The 15,041-nt window shown below is 58.1% G+C and overlaps 1 protein-coding gene across 16 annotated transcripts in view; it reads left to right on the top strand.

The window, feature by feature from the left end:
* The window catches only part of PLEC (plectin), a 59,756-nt gene extending 52,376 nt beyond the window's left edge, over positions 1-7,380 (top strand). For all 16 annotated transcript variants that reach the window (XM_082432921.1, XM_082432920.1, XM_082432914.1 and 13 more), the window contains one exon: positions 5-7,380. In XM_082432921.1, the coding sequence (XP_082289047.1) occupies positions 5-6,223 (6,219 nt within the window). In that variant the 3' untranslated portion in view covers positions 6,224-7,380. The remainder of the gene's footprint in view (positions 1-4) is intronic.
* The last annotated feature ends 7,661 nt before the right edge of the window (positions 7,381-15,041 follow it).

The raw sequence follows: 15,041 nt of genomic DNA, 5'->3' as shown, positions 1-15,041 counted from the left end.
GCAGATGCAGACGGTGCGGCAGGAGCAGCTGCTGCAGGAGACCCAGGCCCTGCAGCAGAGCTTCCTCTCCGAGAAGGACAGCCTGCTGCAGCGCGAGCGCTGCATCGAGCAGGAGAAGGCCAAGCTGGAGCAGCTCTTCCAGGACGAGGTGGCCAAGGCGCAGGCGCTGCGTGAGGAGCAGCAGCGGCAGCAGCGGCAGATGCAGCAGGAGAAGCAGCAGCTGGCGGCCAGCATGGAGGAGGCCCGGCGGCGGCAGCACGAGGCCGAGGAGGGCGTGCGGCGCCAGCAGGAGGAGCTGCAGCGCCTGGCGCAGCAGCAGCAGCAGCAGGAGAAGCTGCTGGCGGAGGAGAACCAGAGGCTGCGTGAGCGGCTGCAGCACCTGGAGGAGGAGCGCCGGGCTGCGCTGGCACGCTCGGAGGAAATCGCCCCCTCTCAGGCCGCGGCCGCCAGAGCCCTGCCCAATGGCCAGGACGCGGCCGATGGCCCGGCCGCGGCGGCAGAGCCGGAGCACGCCTTCGACGGCCTGCGGCGGAAGGTGCCAGCCCAGCGGCTGCAGGAGGTGGGCGTCCTGAGCGCAGAGGAGCTCCAGCAGCTGGCGCAGGGCCGCACCACCGTGGCTGAGCTCGCCCAGCGGGAGGACGTGCGCCACTACCTGCAGGGCCGCAGCAGCATCGCCGGGTTGCTGCTGAAGCCTGCTGACGAGAAGCTGACCATCTACGCGGCCCTGAGGAGGCAACTGCTGAGCCCGGGCACAGCCCTCATCCTGCTTGAGGCCCAGGCGGCCTCAGGCTTCCTGCTGGACCCCGTGCGGAACAGGCGGCTGGCCGTCAACGAGGCCGTGAAGGAGGGCATCGTGGGCCCTGAGCTGCATCACAAGCTGCTGTCGGCCGAGCGCGCCGTCACTGGCTACAAGGACCCTTACACCGGGGAGCAGATCTCCCTCTTCCAGGCCATGAAGAAGGACCTCATCGTCCGGGAGCACGGCATCCGCCTGCTGGAGGCTCAGATCGCCACGGGCGGCATCATCGACCCCGTGCACAGCCACCGCCTGCCCGTGGACGTGGCCTACCAGCGCGGCTACTTCGACGAGGAGATGAACCGCGTCCTGCAGGACCCGAGCGACGACACCAAGGGCTTCTTCGACCCCAACACGCACGAGAACCTCACCTACCTGCAGCTGCTGGAGCGCTGCGTGGAGGACCCCGAGACGGGCCTGCGGCTGCTGCCGCTCACAGATCAGGCTGCCAGGGGTGGTGAGCTGGTGTACACTGACTCGGAGGCCCGGGACGTGTTTGAGAAGGCCACCGTGTCCGCGCCGTTCGGCAAGTTCCAGGGCAGGATGGTGACCATCTGGGAGCTCATCAACTCCGAGTACTTCACGGCCGAGCAGCGGCGGGACCTGCTGCGGCAGTTCCGCACGGGCAAGGTCACCGTGGAGAAGATCATCAAGATCGTCATCACTGTGGTCGAGGAGCGCGAGCAGAAGGGCCAGCTTTGCTTTGAGGGCCTGCGTGCCCTGGTCCCTGCTGCTGAGCTGCTCGAGGGCAGGGTCATCGACCGGGAGCTCTTCTGCCAGCTGCAGCGGGGCGAACGCTCCGTGCAGGAGGTAGCCGAGGTGGAAGCCGTGCGGCGGGCCCTGCGGGGCTCCGGCGTCATCGCGGGTGTGTGGCTGGAGGAGGCAGGGCAGAAGCTGAGCATCTACGAGGCCCTGAGGAAAGATCTGCTGCAGCCAGAGGCAGCTGTGGCCCTGCTGGAGGCCCAGGCTGGCACCGGGCACATCATCGACCCCACCACCAGCGCACGGCTGACTGTGGACGAGGCGGTGCGCGCCGGCCTCGTGGGGCCCGAGCTACACGAGAAGCTGCTGTCGGCCGAGAAGGCTGTGACAGGCTACAAGGACCCGTACTCAGGGCAGAGCGTGTCCCTGTTCCAGGCCCTGAAGAAGGGCCTCATCCCCAGGGAGCAGGGCCTGCGTCTGCTGGACGCCCAGCTGTCCACAGGTGGCATCGTGGACCCCAGCAAGAGCCACCGTGTGCCCCTGGACGTCGCCTGTGCCCGGGGCTACCTGGATAAGGAGACCAGCGCCGCCCTTTCAGCACCCGAGGACAGCGCCAAGACCTACCGTGAACCCCGCACGTGGCAGCCAGTCACTTACAGCCACCTCCAGCAGCAGTGCCGCCCCGACCCGCTGACGGGGCTGAGCCTGCTGCCGCTCTCGGAGGAGGCTGCCCGGGCCCGGCAGCAGGAGCTCTACTCCGAGCTCCAGGCCCATGAGGCCTTCCAGAAGGCCACCGTCGAGGTCCCCGTGGGCAGCTTCCAGGGCAGGACGGTGACGGTGTGGGAGCTCATCAGCTCCGAGTACTTCACGGCCGAGCAGCGGCAGGAACTGCTGCGGCAGTTCCGCACAGGCAAAGTCACCGTGGAGAAGATCATCAAGATCGTCATCACCATCGTGGAGGAAGTAGAGACCGTGCGGCGGGAGAGGCTGTCTTTCAGTGGCCTCCGAGCCCCTGTGCCGGCCAGTGAGCTCCTGGCCGCCGGGGTCCTTGACAGCATCCAGTATGAGCAGCTCAAGGACGGCAAGACATCGGTCAAGGACCTTTCGGAGCTGGACTCGGTGCGGACACTCCTCCAGGGCAGCGGCTGCCTTGCTGGCATCTACCTGGAGGACTCCAAGGAGAAGGTGACCATCTACGAGGCCATGCGACGCGGCCTGCTCAGGCCCAGCACAGCCACTCTCTTGCTTGAGGCCCAGGCAGCCACTGGCTTTCTGCTGGACCCTGTGCGGAACCAGCGTCTGTATGTGCACGAGGCCGTGAAGGCCGGTGTCGTGGGCCCCGAGCTGCACGAGAAGCTGCTGTCGGCTGAGAAGGCCGTGACGGGCTACAAGGACCCCTACTCAGGCAGCACCATCTCCCTCTTCCAGGCCATGAAAAAGGGCCTGGTCCTCAGGGAGCACGGCATCCGCCTGCTGGAGGCCCAGATCGCCACGGGCGGCATCATCGACCCCGTGCACAGCCACCGCGTGCCCGTGGACGTGGCCTACCAGCGCGGCTACTTCGACGAGGAGATGAACCGCGTCCTGCAGGACCCGAGCGACGACACCAAGGGCTTCTTCGACCCCAACACGCACGAGAACCTCACCTACCTGCAGCTGCTGGAGCGCTGCGTGGAGGACCCCGAGACGGGCCTGCGGCTCCTGCCGCTGAGAGGGGCAGAGAAGGCAGAGGTGGTGGAGACCACGCGGGTGTACACCGAGGAGGAGACCCGGAGGGCCTTCGAGGAGACACAGATCGACATCCCTGGGAGCAGTGGCCACAGTGGCTCCACCATGTCCCTGTGGGAGGTGATGCAGTCGGACCTGATCCCTCAGGAGCAGCGGGCCCAGCTGATGGCCGACTTCCAGGCCGGCCGCGTGACCAAGGAGCGTATGATCATCATTATCATCGAGATCATCGAGAAGACCGAGATAGTCCGCCAGCAGAACGTGGCTTCCTACGATTACGTCGGCCGCCGCCTCACCGCCGAGGACCTGTACGAGGCCCGGGTCATCTCCCACGAGTCCTACAGCCTGCTCCGGGAGGGCACCAGGAGCCTCCAAGAGGTGCTGGAGGCCGAGTCCGCCTGGCGCTACCTCTACGGCACGGGCTGTGTGGCCGGCATCTACAGGCCCGGCTCCAGGCAGACGCTGACCATCTACCAGGCCCTCAAGAAGGGGCAGCTGAGTGCTGAGGTGGCCCGCCAGCTGCTAGAGGCACAAGCGGCCACGGGCTTCCTGCTGGACCCGGTGAAGGGCGAGCGGCTGGCCGTGGATGAGGCCGTGCGGAAGGGCCTGGTGGGCCCCGAGCTGCACGACCGGCTGCTGTCGGCTGAGCGGGCCGTGACCGGCTACCGTGACCCCTACACGGAGCAGACCATCTCACTCTTCCAGGCCATGAAGAAGGACCTGATCCCCACCGAGGAGGCCCTGCGGCTGCTGGACGCTCAGCTGGCCACGGGCGGCATCGTCGACCCGCGCCTAGGCTTCCACCTCCCACTGGACGTGGCCTACCAGCGCGGCTACCTCGACAAGGACACGCACGACCAGCTGTCAGAGCCCAGCGAGGTGCGCAGCTACGTGGACCCCTCCACGGACGAGCGCCTCAGCTACACGCAGCTGCTCCGGCGGTGCCGCCACGACGAGGCCAGCGGCCTGCTCCTCCTGCCGCTCACGGACGCCCGCAAGCTGACCTTCCGCGGCCTGCGCAAGCAGATCACGGTGGAGGAGCTGGTGCGCTCGCAGGTCATGGACGAGGCCACGGCGCTGCGGCTGCAGGAGGGCCTGACCTCCGTCGAGGAGGTCTCCAAGAGCCTGCAGAGGTTCCTCGAGGGCACCAGCAGCATCGCCGGCGTCCTCGTCGACGCCACCAAGGAGCGGCTGTCGGTGTACCAGGCCATGAAGAAGGGCATCATCCGCCCTGGCACGGCCTTCGAGCTCCTGGAGGCGCAGGCGGCCACCGGCTACGTCATCGACCCCATCAAGGGACTCAAGCTAACCGTGGAGGAGGCTGTGCGCATGGGCATTGTGGGTCCCGAGTTTAAGGACAAGCTGCTGTCGGCCGAGCGTGCCGTTACCGGCTACAAGGACCCCTACTCCGGGAAGCTCATCTCCCTCTTCCAGGCCATGAAGAAGGGTCTGATCCTGAAGGACCACGGCATCCGGCTGCTGGAGGCCCAGATCGCCACGGGCGGCATCATCGACCCCGAGGAGAGCCACCGCCTGCCCGTGGACGTGGCCTACCAGCGCGGCCTCTTTGACGAGGAGATGAATGAGATCCTGACCGACCCCTCGGACGACACCAAGGGCTTCTTTGACCCCAACACGGAGGAGAACCTCACCTACCTGCAGCTGATGGAGCGCTGCGTCACTGACCCCCAGACGGGGCTGAGGCTCCTGCCGCTGAAGGAGAAGAAGCGGGAGCGGAAGACGTCCTCTAAGTCCTCAGTGCGCAAGCGGCGTGTGGTCATCGTGGACCCGGAGACGGGCAAGGAGATGTCGGTGTACGAGGCCTACCGCAAGGGCCTTATCGACCACCAGACCTACCTGGAGCTGTCCGAGCAGGAGTGCGAGTGGGAGGAGATCACCATCTCCTCCTCGGACGGCGTGGTCAAGTCCATGATCATCGACCGCCGCTCGGGCCGCCAGTACGACATCGACGAGGCCATCGCCAAGAGCCTCATTGACCGCTCGGCGCTGGACCAGTACCGCGCCGGCACGCTCTCCATCACCGAGTTCGCCGACATGCTCTCGGGCAACGCCGGCGGCTTCCGTTCACGCTCGTCCTCCGTGGGGTCCTCCTCTTCCTACCCTGTCAGCCCCGCCGTCTCCAGGACCCAGCTGGCCTCCTGGTCCGACCCCACCGAGGAGACGGGCCCCGTGGCTGGCATCCTGGACACGGAGACGCTGGAGAAGGTGTCCATCACGGAGGCCATGCACCGCAACCTGGTGGACAACATCACCGGCCAGCGTTTGCTGGAGGCGCAGGCCTGCACCGGGGGCATCATCGACCCCAGCACCGGCGAGCGCTTCCCCGTCACTGACGCCGTCAACAAGGGCCTGGTGGACAAGATCATGGTGGACCGCATCAATCTGGCCCAGAAGGCCTTCTGCGGCTTCGAGGACCCTCGCACCAAGACCAAGATGTCGGCCGCCCAGGCCCTGAAGAAGGGCTGGCTCTACTACGAGGCGGGGCAGCGCTTCCTGGAGGTGCAGTACCTGACGGGCGGCCTGATCGAGCCCGACACGCCAGGCCGCGTGGCCCTGGACGAGGCCCTGCAGCGCGGCACCGTGGATGCCCGCACCGCCCAGAAGCTGCGCGACGTTAGCGCCTACTCCAAGTACCTCACCTGCCCCAAGACCAAGCTCAAGATCTCCTACAAGGATGCGCTGGACCGCAGCATGGTGGAGGAGGGCACGGGCCTGCGGCTGCTGGAGGCTGCCGCCCAGTCCAGCAAGGGCTACTACAGCCCCTACAGCGTCAGTGGCTCTGGCTCCGCGGCCGGCTCACGCTCCAGCTCGCGCACCGGCTCCCGGGCTGGGTCCCGTCGCGGCAGCTTCGACGCCACCACCTCGGGCTTCTCCATGACCTTCTCTTCCTCGTCCTACTCCTCCTCGGGCTATGGCCGCCGCTACGTCTCGGGGCCCGCGCCCTCCCCGGGGGGCCCCGAGTCAGCGGCAGCCTGACCCCTTCCTGCACCCCGCCTCCCGCTCTGCATGTGGCCAGACTCCCCGCCCAGGCGCTGGGGTCTTTAATGTTGCAAGGTGTCTTCCTCCCAAGCGGTGCCTAAAGTTTAACCAAAAAGTGCAGACTAACATGTTAATATATATCTGTTGTCCAGACGGCCTGTCTCTCGGGGGCCGGGGCCAGTCCAGCCCCACTGACCACCTCGCCCGCCTCCCCCCAGGTCTCCCTGCTCCTCTTTACCTGCCACTCACCACAGCCAGGTGCCTTGGAGGGTCCAGAGCTGGGCCCCCAACTCAGCCCTCTCATCTCCCCAGGGGGGTTCCATCTGGGCGAGGTTCCCCCAGCCCTGTAGGCCGGCCCCACCCAACCCCCAGCCACCTGCTCGGGCAACGGGCATCGGCCCCGCCAGTAGCAGGGCCCTCAGCGCCAGCGTTTTCTCCTGTTTCCGGGACTGACCTGCTTGCTCGGTGGGCCTTGCTGGGGAGGGAGGGAGGGAGTCCTGGGTCAGCCATCTCTTCTAGGCTGCCCAGGGAAGCCCCTTCCCCATGGGAAGATGAGGGTCCAGTCTGCAGACCCAGCTGGCCCGGGCCAGGCCCCAGCCTGTTCCCGGCTCCATTCCCAGCCCCCCACCTGCGCCCGAGACCCCACGCCTCTGGCTTCAGCCTTCCAGCCTCAGCTCCCTAGTAAGTGCCTTCTGTGTCCCCCTTCGCACCCCAGGCCCCAAGGACCCAGACCTGGGGTGGGAGACAGACCCTCCTGGTGAGAGGCTCACCACTGCCCAGCTCTCGGGCGTGCCGGCCGGGCGTGACTGGGCTTCTGCAGGCCTCTTCCCCTCCGTGGGCCCAGTGTCCCCTGGAACCTGTGGAACCCCACCCTGGGTGCTGCCTGCCTGCCTGCCTCTCCCAGGGCGCCTCAACCCCTGGGTTGGGCCTGGGGACAAGGCAGCCCAGCCCGGTGCCACCAGTCCTGTCCCATCCAGCCCCGGGCCCTGGTGGCTTCCGCCTCCGCCTCTGCTCTCCGACTGAGCTTTGCATGTCCCACTAACCCAGGTAGGTGGCGGGTGGAGGCCCAGGCTTCGGCTGCCTCTGAGGACAGAACACTAACCCGACCACGGCGGGCCTGCGGCGCTCGCCCCAATAAAAGCAATTCCAACCTTCCCGCGGGTCCTGTCTCTCTCTTTGTCCTGAGGTCAGCTTGTGTGTTGGGCTAAGGGGGTGCTGCAGCCCCAGGCTCTGAGCTTGGCCACTGTGTCCTGGCCTCGGGCAGAAGAGCGGGGCCTCATGAAGATGCTGGCCGGGGACTGCACCCCTCAGAGAAACCCAGGCTGAGTGATCCAGAGCATAGGGCGGGGTGGAGGCCGGGCCAGCTGGGGCCTGCTCAGTCCAGGTGGTGACCTGTCCCTCGGCCCAGCCCCTCAGGCTGGGTTTGTGATTGGCGCTTACGTCTGAGACGGGGGTCTTACGTGCCCTTCAGTCGGTCGTTGACTGTGTGGAAGAGGCAGCGTGACCCCTGGGTAAGTTGGTCTGTGTCGGCCAAGGGTAACCCTCCAGAGAAGGATGCGGTCACGAGCCTGAGCGGCGGCCGGTGGAAGAAGGTGAGTGGGGCAAACCACAGCCCCGGTGAGCCACTGGCTCTGAGGCCGTGAGGCCCTGACCGATGCCATCTCCCTGCTTTGCCCCAGGGGGTGGCCCCTCATCCTTGGGGGTCTAAAGTCCTGGTTACCGAGCCCTTGTTGGGCTCTGCTCTCTTGCCCACTTGCAGTTAAACCTGGGCGTGGAAATACCGAGGTGCCCGGGGCAGCAGCCCTGCCTCCGTGGGTGGTCAGCGTCCTCCCGGCCAGGATGGTGCCCGCCTGGCCTGCTGGTCTACTGCAGCGAGGAGCCGCCTGGCCAGGTGGTAGCCGTGGCTGTGAGTTGAGTGGGACGCTCCCGCCACGCCCCGGGTGGCCGTGCTTTCCCTCGCCGACCAGGACCGCGAGGGTCTCACAGCCTGAAGTTGCAGGGACGAGAAGCGGCTGCGCCCCAGCAGGTCCCGGAGCCCGTTGGGGGTGGGCCGCTTCTGCTTCCGCTCCTGGGTTCCCAGGCCTGGTGGGCCGCCTTCTGGGGTCGTTGACTCAAGCTCACGCCCCCATCCGGAAGGACGGTGCTGCAGTCCCTCAGGGTGTCAGCTACTTCCTTATGAGGCCGTCCAACATTCTGCCAGGCCAGCAGCTTCTGGAGGGTGTGCTGTCCTGTAGGCCTGGACCCCTGCGGTACCCCCTTGCCGGAAGAGGGGTCTGAGGTCCAAGGTGATGTTTTGCAGGAACCCATAGGGAGACTGAGAGGCAAAGGCAGCCGAGCTGAAGTGATCCATCTCCCTCTTGTTGCTGGTTGGCCTCGGGCCAGGCTGGGAGGGGACGTGTCGCCAGCCCGTGCTTACGGGGCCACCCCGGTTGTGAGCCCATGTGCTGGTCAAGTCCGTGGGTGGCTCAGCGGCTCCTCATGGCGCCCCCAGCAGACGTCAGCACGTGAGGCAAGACCTCACTCCCACGTCCCCACGTCCGCCCAGCACCTCCTTCCCGCCTGGCACTCCTGCTGCTCTCAGGCCCTGCGCAGGCAGCCAGGCCACTCCTCCTGGCCGCCCGGGAGCCGCTGTCCTCTCCGCTCCGGGGGCTACCCAGTGCACCGCAGAAGCTCCAGCCAGGGTTTCCCCGGCCGCTGTCGGCAGCCCCGAGTGGGGCTGTGCCTGCGGGCAGCCCGACACACCACGCGGGCCACGGCGCACCCGGCCAGGCCTCCTCCTCCGTGCCCTCGTGGGGACCCTCTGCAAGGCTGTGGTCTGGCAGCAGTGCGGGACATGAGGGTGTGGGCCCCCTGCTCGTGTAGCCCTCTGGCTCTGCGTGAGCCAGAGCCTGGTGTCCCCTCCCCCTTACCCTAAGCCCTCGCCCAGCCCGCCAACTGTGTGTCGGTGGGTCTCAGGGCACCAGCTCCTGACGGGAGCTGTGGTCGCCCGGTCACCCATGTCCTGTGGTCAGGTGTGCAGCCCCCCAGCCCCAGGAGCACTCTAGGAACAGCTCTGTGGAGTCCGCACGTGCTCTGTCCTCACTTCAGAGCTGGGGCTGTCCTTCGGGGCCTCGCCGGAGACCCCGCATCACATTCTTGCTGCCAGGGCTGCCGCAACAAATACCACAGGATAGGGGCTTTTAAATGACAGAAATGTACTTCTTCTCGGTTCTGGAAGCCGAAGTCTGCGATCAACTTGTCAGCAGGGATGGGAATTCCCTGGTGGTCCAGTGGTTAGGACTCCACGCTCTCACTGCTGAGGGCCCGGGTTCGATCCCTGGTCGGGGAACTAAGATCCCACAGGCGGCGCAGAGCAACCAAAAAAAAAAAAAGGCAGCAGGGCTGGTTCCTCCTGAGGCCTCTCTCCTTGGCATGTGGACGGCCGTCTTCTCTCTGTGTCCTCATGGGGCCGTCCTCTGTGCGTGTCTATGTCCCGACCTCCTCTTCTTGTGAGGACACCTATGGGATTGGGTTGGGGCCACCCTCGTGACCTCATGTACCTTCATCACCTCTTTAAAGATGCCACCTCCAGACACAGTCCCATCCTGAGGTCCAGGAGTCAGCCCTGCAGCACGTGGATTCGGGGCACACGGTTTGGGCCACGCCCCTGCCATGGTACCTGTGCCCTCCCCCCACCATACGCGGCACGTTTCACCACATACGGTCTGAGCACCAGTCCTGCTCTAGGTGCTGGGACTAACAGCGTGCAGCGCTGCCGGGGGTGAGCCGTGGGCGTCCAACCCCAAAGCCCGCTGTGGAGGATGCTTCCGGGGGCCACGCCCGGCACCACCTGCCTCAGACCAGCTCCCCAGAAGCAGAGGCCACGACGGTGGTCCACGCGCACCTGGCTGATGGGCGTGTGCTCTCGGGAGAGGGTGGGAGAAAAGCACTGGGCGAAGGCGTGGCTTCGGCGAAGCCCGCCACGCGTGGCCTGATCCGTGGGGTCTCGGGACTGTGAGTTTCACCTCAGAGGGCTGTTTCTCCAGCGACAAGGGGTCTAGGCTGCTATTGCCCCTCCAGCCGTGGACTACGGGCTGCCCTGGGTGGGGGCAGGCGGCTCCCAGGCACCTGTTAGCCGGGCAGCTCGGTCATCCCAGGGCACCTCTCGCTGAGGGTGCTGGCGTGAGTCCACAGCAGCTGGGGATGGGCACACACCCCCCCCCCGATGGGCTCTGAGTGGATCACCAACTGCACCTGCTGGAACAACGACACCTGTGCAGCGGCAGCAGCACGACAGACCCGGACGCCCCGGAAAACCCTCCCACTGTAAATCTCCCAGGTGAAAACTAACAAACACCTTCTCAGGTACCTGAGGTCACAAGAAAGAAAAGGAAATCCTCCGGGGTGAAAAATGAAGCAGAACCTCAGCGTGGGGGCTGACACTTCCCTGAGGAGCCTGCCGACCCTAGGAACCCAAAACCTGGGGCTCCAGCAGATCCTCAGCAGCAAGAACGAGGGCCTGGGCTGCACAGGCAGGTACTACACGACACCTGTGTCCCCAGTGGGCTCTGCTTAGTGAGCACGTGCACTAGCGACACCCCAGCACAGGCAGATGCTGACAGAAGGAACCTCCCTGGATGCAAAAAAAAGTTTCCACTGGACATTTGTCACCTCAGGTCTTCTGCCTGTACGTTCTGGGGAAGCCCACGTGGAGAAACTAAGCCCGCGTGGCCCCAGGTGGGCTGTGGCTGTGCCTGGCGTAAGCGAACACAACCTTCTCTGGGGGTCTTGCCCGCAAGGCCTCGCAGGATTCCCAGAGATAAAACCCAGTCTTTCAAACATGATCTCACAATTCAAAATTACAAGGCAAATGAAAACAAACCATTATGAATAAGTCAGCATAAACAAAAGCAGAATTAGAACCCAAGGGACTTAGGACATTGGAATTATTCAATAAAGAATATATAGTAAGTTTGTTGAAAATGATTATGAAGTGAAAGAATTTATAATATGAGAAATGAGACTCCATCTAAAAAACTCAAGAAGATTGTAAAGGAATTTAGTTGAACTTCCAGGAATAAGCCATATAATAATGTTTAAAACTCAGTGGATTGATTCAGCAGTGGATTAGACACAGTTGAAGAATAGTAAATTGGAAGACAGATCTGAATAAGTTACTCAGAATTCATTCCAGAGACACAGGGAGATATGAAAGAGGTTAACAGACAGCATATAACAAAATACTCTAACATTGGTCTAACTGTAGTTCTAGAAGAAGATCCTGAAGGAAATAGGGAGATAATTTTTGAAGAAATAATAGGTGATAATTATTTTCCAAATTGATGAATCATTATATCCAAGAAGCACAATAAAATCCAGTCGTGGCAAATGAAGTATCCATATCAAAACACACTGTAGCAAAATTATAGAAAACCAAAGACAAAGATAAAAAATTTTATTTTATTATGATTATTTTTTTGGCTGCACTGCTTGGCTTTCGGGATCTTAGTTCCTCGACCAGCGACTGAACCTGGGCCACAGCAGCGAAAGCACAGAGTCCTAACCACTGGACCACCAGGGAAGTCCCTGAGAAAAAATTTTAAAGCGGTTAGAGAGAAAAAACAGATTACCTACAAAAGGATGACATTTAAACTCATTAGCAAAAGTGGAATGTTCTTAAAGTGTGGTCCATGCATCCTGGATCTTTTGGAAATGCAGGATCCTGGGGCCTGGCACAGGTCCACCAAATCACAATCTGCATTATAACAAATATGCACATTAATGCCATTTAAAAATAAACTTTAAATTTTAGAATAGTTCAAGAGTTACAGAAAAATAGTGAAAATACAGAAAGTTCCCATACACTCCATACTCAGTTTCTCCTATTAACATCTTATAGTAATATGGTGCATAAAATCCCACTCCTGGACATGTATCCAGAGAAAACTCTAATTTGAAAGGATACATGCACCCCAATGTTCACTGCAGCACTATTTGCAATAGCCAAGACTTGGAAGCAACCTAAGTGTCCATCAATGGATGAATGGATAAAGAAGATGTGGTACATATATACAATGGAATACTACTCAGCCATAAAAAAGAATGAAGTAATGCCATCTGCAGCAACACGGATGGACCTAGAGATGATCATACTAAGTGAAGCAAGTCAGACAGAGAAAGACAAATATCATATGATATCACTCATACGTGGATTCTAATTTTTAAAAATGAAACCAATGAACTTATTTACAAAACAAAAACAAGGGGCTTCCCTGGTGGCGCAGTGGTTGAGAATCTGCCTGCCAATGCAGGGGACACGGGTTCGAGCCCTGGTCTGGGGAGATCCCACATGCCACGGAGCAACTAGGCCCGTGAGCCACAACTACTGAGCCTGCGCGTCTGGAGCCTGTTCTCCGCAACAAGAGAGGCCGCGACAGTGAGAGGCCCGCGCACCGCGATGAAGAGTGGCCCCCGCTCGCCACAACTAGAGAAAGCCCTCGCACAGAAACGAAGACCCAACACAGTCAAAAAATAATAATAATAATAATAAATAAATTTTATTAAAAAAATACAAAAACAAAATAAAAACGAAAACAAACTTACAGATATTGAAAACAAACTTATGGTTACCAAAGGGGAAACATGGCGTGGGGGGAGGGATAAATCAGGAGCTTGGGACGAACACACACACACTACTATAGATAAGATAGATAATCAACAAGGACCTACTGTAGAGCACAGGGAACTGTACTCAATATTCTGGGCTAACCTATATGAGAAAAGAATCTAAAAAAGAATGAATAGGGACTTCCCTTGTGGTCCAGTGGTTAGGACTCTGCACTCTCACTGCCAAGGGCCCGGGTTCAATCCCTGGTCAGGGAACTAAGATCTCACAAGCTGGGCAGTGTTCCCGCCCCCCCCAAAAAAAGAATAAATGTATGTATATGTATAACTGAATCACTTTGCTGTACACCTGAAACTAACACAACATTGTAAATCAATTATACTCCAATAAAATTAAAATGAAAAAAAGGGAATTTATAGCATTAAGCACCTATATTAGAAAAGAAGAAAGGTCTCAAAGCAATGACCTCAGCTACTATCTTATGGAACTAGAAAAAAAAAAAGAGGAAATGAAACTCATAGTAAGAAGAAGAACAGAAATAACAAAGATCAGAGCAGGAATCAATGAAATGGAAAACAGAAAAATAATAAGGAATAGGGAAAAATCAATGACACCGAAAGCTATTTTTTTTAGACAATAAAATTACTAAATATCTAGAAAAACTAACCAGGAAAAAAAGAGAGCAGATAAAAATTACCAATATCAGGAATGAGAGAAGTGACATCACCACAGATATTAAAAACATGAAAACGGAATGTTATGAACAAGTTTGTATCAATAAATTCAACAACCTAGATGAAAGACACAACTTTCTTAAAAGGTAAAAACTACTAAAGCTCACCCAAGAAATAGATAACCTGTATAGCTCTGTATCTGTGAAAGAAATTGAACTTGTGGTTTAAAATCCTTCCCACAAAACAGGCCCCAGTCACAGATGGCTTCACTGGGAAATTCTACCAAACATTTACGGAAAAAAATAATACCAATTCTATACAAACTCTCCCAGAAAATTGAAGAGGAAGGAACTTCCTTAACGGGAAAAAAGGCATCTAGGAAATACCCACAGCTAATATCATATTTAATGGTGAAAGACTGAATGCTTTTCCCCAAAGATCAGGAACAAGGCAACATTGTACTAGAGGTTCTAGCCAGTGTCAGTAAGGGGAAAATAATAATAAATAAATAAAAGACATCCATATTGGAAAGGAAGAAGTAAAACTGGTTTTATTCACCAGTGACATGATTGTCTACGTAGAAAATCTCAGAGACTCTACAAAAAAGCTGCTAGAATTAGTAAATGAGTTTAGCAAGACTGTGGGATATAAGATCAAGATACAAAAATCAATTGTACTTCTGTATTGTAATCATGAACAATTAGAAATGGAAATTTAAAAGATCATTTAAAAATAGCATCAAAAGCATGAAATAGGAGCCATTCTGACAAAAGATGTGTAAGACTTGAATACTGAAAACTACAAAACATTGCTGAGAGAAATTAAACAACCAACTTGATGGAGAGACAGACCTTGTTCATAGACGCGAAAACTCAATATCGTTGAGATGTTTCTCTCCGAATCAAACTAGAGAGTCAATGCAGCTCCGTCAAAATCCCAGCAGTTTCTTTTTCTAAAGAAACTGACAAGCTAATTTTAAAATTATTATGAGAAAGCAAAGGACCAAGAATGACCAAAACAACCTTGAAAAGGAAAAGCAAATTTGAAGGACTTATACTCTCTGACTTGAAGACTTACTGTAAATATATAGTAATCAAGACAATGTGGTATTGATGTCAACATAGATCAATGAAGTCCAGAAATAGAACCATGCATGTATTGTCATTTGATTTGAAATAAAAGCACAAAAGTAATTCAGTGCAGCAAGGGTAATCTTTCAACAAGTGATGCTGGAACCACTGGATATCTCTATGTAGAAAATGAACCTCACACTGTTACAAAAATGAACTCAGAATGGATCAAATTGGAATCTTAAAACCATAAAAATCTAAAACAAAATAAATGAGAAAAGTATTTGTGATTTTTGAGTTAAGCAAAGATTTCTTAGACCTAACACTAAAAGCATGATCAATAGAAGAAAAAATTGATAAGTTAGATTTCATCAAAATTAAGAATTTATGGGAATTCCCTGGCAGTCCAGTGGTTAGGAGTCTGTGCTTTCACTGTCGAGGGCCTGGGTTCGATTCCTGATCGGGGA

Source organism: Balaenoptera physalus (assembly GCF_965194825.1).
Source record: "Balaenoptera physalus genome assembly, chromosome: 17".
NCBI classification, from domain to species: Eukaryota; Metazoa; Chordata; class Mammalia; order Artiodactyla; family Balaenopteridae; genus Balaenoptera; species Balaenoptera physalus.
The sequence above is the reverse complement of the archived record's forward strand: the minus strand, read 5'-3'. Positions and strand labels throughout refer to the sequence as shown.